At 36.5% G+C, this 8,783-nt stretch overlaps 1 protein-coding gene across 1 annotated transcript; it reads right to left on the bottom strand.

The window, feature by feature from the left end:
- Window positions 1-326: 326 nt before the first annotated feature.
- LOC113396703 (reticulocalbin-2) lies at window positions 327-8,714 on the bottom strand. Its single transcript, XM_026634752.2, has 7 exons — window positions 8,339-8,714; window positions 8,018-8,165; window positions 6,360-6,510; window positions 4,574-4,651; window positions 4,371-4,491; window positions 2,633-2,756; window positions 327-2,110 (listed from the first exon to the last, which is right to left on the bottom strand). Exons 1-7 carry the CDS (start codon window positions 8,529-8,531, stop codon window positions 1,963-1,965), a joined length of 963 nt encoding a protein of 320 aa, XP_026490537.1. The 5' UTR covers window positions 8,532-8,714; the 3' UTR covers window positions 327-1,962.
- Window positions 8,715-8,783: the final 69 nt, after the last annotated feature.

Genomic DNA, 8,783 nt, shown 5'->3' with positions numbered 1-8,783 from the left:
ATTTAAAGCCGATAACAATTTAAATATTTTACTCATTTTATTACAAAAGCTACCGAAATGTCATTCTCTAATGACTATAAAATGATACAGAATTAATAGTTTAATGTTTTGAAATGCTCGATGAATAAATTAATTTAGCCTTTTCAATCAATTTAGTGTTTTCTTAAATACGTGCATATCCGCCTAACATTTAATCTTCTTGTTTTCATCTACTTACACAGGTAAGTCGTATGATTTTATGGAATAAATGGCGTGTATACGAATATATATGTGTCGAATCTTCGAGGGAAAATAAGTTCATACATCAATTTAAAATAAAACAACTATTATATATAATAAAGCGTTTATTTCGAAACTTATAAAAAAATTGTATAATAGTTTGTATTGTTGCACCGAGTGTGTGCACAATTCCACAGGCTTCATCGGTTGGGTGGATTTGGTTGAAAATGAAATAAAGTTACGGGACCGGAATAACCATATCGGTGTCCCCGGGCGAGGCAGTTCTCAGGGGCCTGTGCTCATTCTAGCTTCGTAAAATGGTTCTACTTTTTCTACAACGACTTAATTCTAATCATAATGACGATGTTTCCTATATGACAAAGACATTTTTGTCCGTCTGCCTGGCTCCCAACCAGTGGGGCATCAAGGCAGTCTGAAATGCCTAATGGATAATCCGGCCCAGTAAATTAGCGCGCTACGGTCAAAATTAATGTTCACATGTTAATATTAGTTAAGCACAACAGAAACAAACCTTAGAAACATAAAAACAGACATTAATAAGTCGCAAAAGCATCTAAGTAACTTCTAAGTACAGACAAAAACAATAGAAATACTAACGAAATATTAATAAAACTAAATGCTAATCATGTTTAATTGATACAATATTTTATAGATACAGTATCAAAATATTTAACGTCGATATTTGGATTGGTATTGTTTACAATCCCGTATAAGGAGCACGTTTAGTAAAATAAAATTATCAAATAATTTAGTTACACGGAAATCACTCCACTTAATAATCGATAAAATAAAATTGAATACGTACTGCGAACGGTTTATAGTAGTCTGATAACAATTCTCTATTTTTTTTGTAAATCCTAACTATATTTAATATATATATGGCAAGACTATATTTAAAAACTATTCCGATATTACTTTTAAAATATGTTGAAATTGTATACCGGGCAAACTAAGTTGGCCGGACTGCAGTTAGGCTCCGGAACATTCGTGTAGCGTGGGTATTTATAGTATTGAAAATGTGCGTGTGCGCATCTCAGTGAAATCGGAATAGTTCATAATATTATGAACATTTGAGGTTCGTTTAATAAAAATAAACTATCAATAAATAATTATATATAATATACGAGATTTTAAATTGATGTAATTAATATTAGACAATTTTTTGTCTCTCTTTTACGTTTATGTTAGACAGAGATACATACATAGGTTGGGTGTAAATAAATGTTTTGAATATTATTTTAATGTTATAAAGATATATTGTTGATGGCGATCCTGTTGTATTTATTTAGATGTCATATTAGTATCCAACCTATAGATTAATTTTGATCGAATCGAACTAAGATGCATGCTATCCTTTTCACTCTTCCACTTAAGAATGAGACAGCTATATTTGGTCCTTTCTAATTCGTTTAGCTGAACGAGTATAACAGACTGACACTAAAGATTATTTAAAAATAATGTATTATAGAGGCATATTTGAAACGGATGCGGTGCTAGTTTTAACATCTTAGATTCGCACCTAAACATCGTACGAAGAGGACGCACAAACACAGACAAAAAAAATGGATCCATCGACGTATTAACATCTAGCGGACGTTAGTTTTGGGTATCAGTACAGACACGGAACGGAAGACGTTGGTCGTGAAAAAGTCTGTGTACATGTGTGTATCGGCGATACGAGTGAACAAACATCAAGAGGGGGGGGGGGGGTCGCAGCCGCGCCTACAGCTCGTCGTCGAAGCGCTCGGGCGCGTGCCCGCCGCCCACGAACGCGGCGCGGTGGGCGAGCAGCTCGCGGTGCGACAGCCGCGCGTCGCCGTCGTCGTCCGCCGTCGCCAGCAGGTGCTCCGCCTCCTCCTCCGCTATCTCGCTGCAAGCGGACGGTGGCGCGACTCTTTGTTAAATTCTACATTATATTCAAAATATCTATTTGTTATAATCGAGTGACACGTATGAGCAGCAGTCTTAGTCGAGCGGCATGGGTATGTTTCTCGACTGCCATTGTTATTCCCCAGGTCCGGAAAAATTTGGTTAAAGGTATTCAATGTGATATCTAAGTCTGAAATAAAAAGTGAACCCCAACATTAAACCCCGTGGAACTCCCTCTGATACCTGGTTTATATTCGTAGTGAGAGATAGTTGGCATTAATCATGACAGCTCTGGAACTTAAGTGAGGAACCGTTTAATGGTAGCAAGATTAAATGTATGGTTATGTAATTAAGATAATAATAAAGGTATGTTGTAGGGTGTTAAAAGCTTGGGAACAATCTACTAAAAGTATATTTGAAAGTCGAACTCAAAAGGGTACTATCAGCTATTATCGCCGCTATACCTTTAACCATGTGGCCGTCACGTCTGACCGTCATGTGTGTGGTGGCGGATGGTACTCACTCGTTGTCGGGCACGAGCCAGCGCCGCAGCTCGTCGGGCGCCAGCAGGCCGTCGCGGTCGCGGTCCAGCTCGTGCTCGAACTTGTCGCGCTCCGCTATCAGCCACTCCTGGTCCCGCTGCGCGCCTGCGCGGAACAACAGTTCAACACATACCATGTATTCGAAATAGTACAAATATGTATATAATAATTAAAACTTTATCAATCATTTTATAAGAACGTGAATGACGATCGAGATCGAACATCGAGGTACTAAAATAATCTCAAGGAATTTGTTGCTGAATTAATCAATTATTTTTTTAAAAATATATATTCTTGTACTTAGAATGAAGAAGAAATATACTCAAACACAATGCAAATATCAAACAACACACTTTTTTTTAACAAAACCCTTACGTAATTCAATATGTTTTATATAAGAAACGCTTTACTTTTAGTGCTTACTTTAAAGGTAAGCCTTCGAAATATCAGCGAACTAAAATACACAATTTGGTCGTCGTTTTGAATTCAGTCTACCCGAACGCCTTTTTCCTCTAACAATATTTTTTTTGTTAATTTAAAACCTTTACTATGTCTAACCGTGGCTATATACTTAATATCATATACATACATAACAGAGATAAAATAAACATACAACAAAGATAATATGATCTTAAGAATCTTTGAAATGAGCAGTTTTAATGGACATTTAATATAAATGAAGACTCGCTATTGGTAATGTTTTGGTACCAATTGAATATGAAAACCAAATCATTATACAAAATTGTTAAAACATTAAAACGTAATGAATGATTTTGGACACTGAGATAAGAGAACAGGAGCATTTGATCTGAAACGCAGCACACTTTGATGTTCGGAGAACTCGGTTCATTACTCTGAGTTTGTAACAATATTATTGTACTTAAATCACTAACACGTCTTTGTTAGATACTGTACGAGATGGTAAGGGGTCGCCAAAACCGATTGAAATTGCCGTAAGAAATATCAACTATTCCATAAATCGTCGAAAGAAACAATTATAAGGCATGTATTACTACTTTAATGTTACGAGCGCACTAGACTAACATAATTGGATTGGAGTGAACGTTGTGCGAGGCTCTTTAGATTTATGGATTTTTATTAGATTATTATATTAACCTTAAATACGCGGCAAACTTTATCGGTCACTCCTACGACACATGTACTTCTGGCTCATTTTATTCCTACATTAGCGCTTGCCTGTATTTGCACTGCCTTATCTTGGTAACCATTGTACTCTCTGAATACGTTACGATAGCAGCTCTCCGGAAAGTGAGGGAAAATAACGATGTATGAATGAATGTCGATAAACGAAATGCTGTTTTCATAATCGACATCGATGACTATAACAAAAATATATGAAGTATGCTCGCGGATATGATATGGCGACACTACGAGCAGAGGATAAGAAAGGCTACGCGCACTAACTAAGAACCATCAGTTATATATACAAATATTTGTATAGAACAACATACAACAATTGCGCAACCGCTGAAACTATGCGGTCTGCCAAAAATGCAAAAGCCGAATGTGAAGCCAGATAAACGCGCCTGTGAAAAGTTTAGCTAAGCACCTGGTTTCCGTGCTTACGGGTCTGTTGCGGAATACCTCTACTTTTGTTTCAAACTAGGCGTTCATCACACTCATTACCGTTCGAGCGGATCTTTCGGGTTTGCATTTAATTTATGTATGTATAAGTGAAATTTAATCGTGACATCATACCCCTGTCTCCGATGTACTCGTGGAAGCTGATGAGTCCGTCTCCGTTGAGGTCCTTCTCCCGTATCGTCTGGTTCACGAGGAAGACGTGCATCGACTCGTGCTCCTCGGGGTTAGAGAACACCTGGCAGAGTAGAAGTAGAAGTTAAAAGAATCAAATTGTTGATTATCAATAAACAGAATGGTATCGAATACAGCGAGCTCACCGCGAACTCGTCGAAGTCGAGCGCGCCGTCGCCGTTGCCGTCGGCGGCGCGCCACATGGCCTTCTCCTCGCGCACCAGCTGCCGGGAATTGCACTTCATAATATACTTAGTAACATTCTTTTTAATTGGATCCCGGGACGACGAGGTACGTCACTTACGAAGGAATTTTTTCCTTTATTTCAAATTATCGGAATTTTAATAAAATACTCTTGGATTTCACGTGCACACTAAAACATTTTGTAAGTATGAGCGTTACTCACTATCATACTAATGCACGCTTATAATAATTTTACATAGATACGAATACGTTAAGTATAATCTACAATTATAGAGTTGCAACATGTATTTTAAGTTGACTAATAGATAGATAGATAGATAAAATAAATAACAGTCCTATCAGAGATATATTGAAACATAAATGTTCATCAGTTTCTGAAATAAAATCAACCAAATCATCGCTGCTGACGTCATAGAAATCGTCGTACCAACGATCCAACTTAAGCCTTAAGTTCTCGACGTTTAAAAGAATTCAGACAGAAGATAGTAATTTATTACTTCAAGATACTTTCCTTCACCGCGGAGCATCAGATACATCAAAATAGTAAAACGTTCTAAAATTGTCTTTGTTTAAATCTCTGTTATAATACTAAGCATACAGTGAATAAATACTTAAGCAATAAACTTAATAAAGACAATACAAGATTCAGGTCTTGAAAACTTGTCCTAAGTATTCTTATAAAAGTTATAAAAGATATAAAGGTAGAAAATTTTGTGACTAAAATTCGAAATAAACATCCTTAAATATAATGTAATTGTATCGACTTTATGACCCGTTTGACAGCTGCTCGTGACTACTGGAAATTTAATAGCGTCATCATAAACGGAGCGTGCTAATGCAATTGACACATTTAACCAATTAAATTCTTCAGCCATCACATTTCCATCTACTTTATACTGTTCACATATTTGTAACTAATTGTCACCCGCGAGAGCCGAGATGGCCCAGTGGTTAGAACGCGTGCATCTCAATCGATAATTGCGGGTTCAAACACAGGCAATCACCACTGAATTTTCATGTGCTTAATTTGTGTTTATAATTGCTCGGCGATGAAGGAAAACATCGTGACGAAACCTGCATGTGTCTAATTCCAACGAAATTCTGCCACATGTGTATCCACCAAACCGCATTGGAGTAGCGTGGTGGAATATGTTCCAAATCTTCTCCTCAAAAAAGAGAGGAGGCCTTATCCCAGCAGTGGGAATTTTACAGACTTTTAATGTTTGTCACTCGCGGTTTACTTGCTTTTTAAGGTTCGGTCATCAGGAACTGGGCATAAGAAGTCCTACCTTGGGGTCTAAACTTGCATATCAAATTTCATCAAATTCGTTTGCAATAGAGTAACAGACAGAGTTACTTTAGATAGAGTATAGATTGTCAAATGTTTTTAATCTCTTACGTTTGTAAATTATTGTAGGTCGTAAATGTTGTGATCGATTTTTATTTATCATCTTTTATTTATACTGTGGAGATGAGCATTATTTAAGGAACATAATTAATGATTTGCCCAGCTAAAGAATATTATATTGAGCTATAGGACATCACTATTAAGGCTATTATTCGAAACCTTCCTATGACAGGTGTTCCTTTTGGTGTAAAAAGGTTTACAATCTTAAGTTGTCAACGATATATGACACACAGTTAGCGACGTGCTGAAGAATTGCGATAAGTTGCTGACTCAGAAACTGAAAACCATTATAGAAAAGCACCATCATTTTCATCACGTACCATGCCCGTGTCCCCGATATCCTCGGAGTCGAGTTCCTCCTCAGCGCTGACACCAAAAGCGTCCTTGATATACTCCGACCACGTGACTATCCCATCTTGGTTACTGTCCGTTTCTGACATGCGCTCCTCGGCTTCCTCTTGGGATAACTTTCTAAATCAGAAATTCATTAATTAAGATATCACTACAATTTAAAAATATTTTATTAATTCATTTTTTATGAAATAGGACGGGTAAATGGGCCACCTGATGGTAAGTGGTCACCACCGCCCATAGACATTCTCATTCTCCAGTCCCCAACGAGTTACCAACCTTGGGCCCTTGTACCTGAAGTTACACTGATCACGAGGTACCCACACACTCACCTTTCAAAGCAAAACACAGCAATACAACATATTGTTGCTTATACCCCACAATATATGATATATGATAACCCAGATGAGTTTACACAAAGCCGTACCATTTACACACTTTTACTTGTATTGATCTGTGTATGAAGTTTTAAGTTATATGGCTTAAAACTTTTAAAACAATTTTAACATATTTCTATTTAATCTACATAACTCAATAGTTATGTTTATATTTTTGCCACATTTTTGACGACTACATGAGATCGCTGTTTTTGTGTTTAATTTTACTTCACCACAGAAGTACTATCATCTTAAGCTTACATGAGCGAAAGAGATCACACTTTAGTAGTGTAAAGTTAGTTTAGTTTATAGATTTCAGATTGAGAAAAAATTACAGAGTACTGAATCTTATGTATCAATCACTAACTCTTGTGGTCTTAGTTTTGGGTAATAACAAAATTTTATACTCATCTATGCTAATTATAGCACTTTAATCCCTTAAACTAGAATGTAGCGGTACAATTTATTGATCTCAGTTAGTAAAAGAACAAAAAGGTGGTTCATTACTAAGACAATCAAGCACAAAACCAATGTAGGTATTATTCATGTAAAGATTTATAAATATAGAATCATTGGTTTCTGAGATTGATGTTTTAACTTATTCAATTATGTACAAAATAATGTTCACTGTTTTTTCATATAAGAAACACATTTAAAGTTACGCATTCCTGATAAAAACATTATACACATCTTATAGGTCAAGGTCATACCAAAATACTTTGTGTGCGAATTTTAAGACAAGGTAAATACCTTGTCTTAAAATAATAAATCAAGTTTTTTGAGGACTTCTATTTTAAGCCTTAATAGAAGCTATGGGAACACATTTCACAGCCTTGATACAGTTTGTAAAAATAAAATAAAAACCAGACATAGATTGTATTGAATCACTTATAAATACATATGGAAATATATGCTAATCAGTCTTTTGAATATAAAAGTTATATGGAGCTTGCTCCTTTTTGATATGCTAAGCTTCATTTTTTAATACAAGCTCATGTGTTGTTTGATAATTTGATATAGAAATATTTCATTCACTGATGTTCTAAGTGAATTTTACATCTTCAAATAAAAGGAATGTTTTAATATTTGCCATAAAAACCTATTGTAGGTTGTTGGCAAATATTTGGAGTTTTTCACTGGCAAAAGGAAAGCTGATATTGAATTTTTAATTAAATTATACAATCTCTTTTTGCTTTCGCTTAATACATTTTTGAATGTAAAGTACTTAAAAATATTATGAGTCAACTCACACAAAAGAGTTCAGGATCCACTTCTTAAGCTCAGACTGGTCGACATAGGAATCACCATTGAGGTCCATTTTTGGCAGTAAAAGTGCGAACCGCCGCTTCGCCTCCTCGTGACTGAGCGAGTCATATTCCTCGGCCTCCCTGACGCTACCTATTGAGAAATAATATGTTACCACCAAAACAGCGGGCACGAGAAATAAAAGAGCTGGTTTTATAGACATATCCACTATCGCATTCCTTATCACCGACTAAACATCGTGCATTGCAAAACGCTGCGCCGGAGCAACGTGACCGAGTAAACATGTACGTATAGCTGAGGCGCACCTAGTATCGCTTCGTGATCGAACTCCACGTTATGACCGGCGTCGTTATAGTGCACATAGTCTCTCGGCCGGTACGCGCCGTCCGATTCTCGCTCCGTATTATCGATGCTGTGACTGTGCACGGCCGCTGTTGCACACAGCAAGATATTTGGCGTCAATAAAAGCGTCAGCGTAATATAATATTGTTTTGACATAGTTTACGTTCAATTATCACTTTTAGCGTTTATTTGTTTTGTCTTCTCGCAATATTTCAGCTATGTATACTCATTTTAATACTTTTCCTCTTAAAAATAACATCCGAACATCGTAATCGTATCTGTAAATAAAATAAAAATATATATCAGATGACACTTAATGACAGACAGTTTGCAGACCGAATGACAGCTGAGGTTTTGGCCGCAGGCCGAGTGCCCGTCGCCGTTCCGTTTGCGAGCTTTGATCATTGA

This window comes from Vanessa tameamea, chromosome 4, assembly GCF_037043105.1.
Source record: "Vanessa tameamea isolate UH-Manoa-2023 chromosome 4, ilVanTame1 primary haplotype, whole genome shotgun sequence".
NCBI classification, from domain to species: Eukaryota; Metazoa; Arthropoda; class Insecta; order Lepidoptera; family Nymphalidae; genus Vanessa; species Vanessa tameamea.
Note: the sequence above shows the minus strand (reverse complement) of the source record. Positions and strands in the feature narration are given on the sequence as shown.

Bases quoted from the DNA above. Each gene is read 5' to 3' on its own strand.
- LOC113396703 (XM_026634752.2), bottom strand. From the start codon at position 8,531: ATGTCAAAACAATATTATATTACGCTGACGCTTTTATTGACGCCAAAT. The intron at 6,511-8,017 runs GTGAGTTGACTC...TTTCTGATTTAG, and splicing joins TGGATCCTGAACTCTTTTGT to AAAGTTATCCCAAGAGGAAG. The intron at 2,757-4,370 runs GTATGATGTCAC...TGTTCCGCGCAG, and splicing joins CGAGTACATCGGAGACAGGG to GCGCGCAGCGGGACCAGGAG.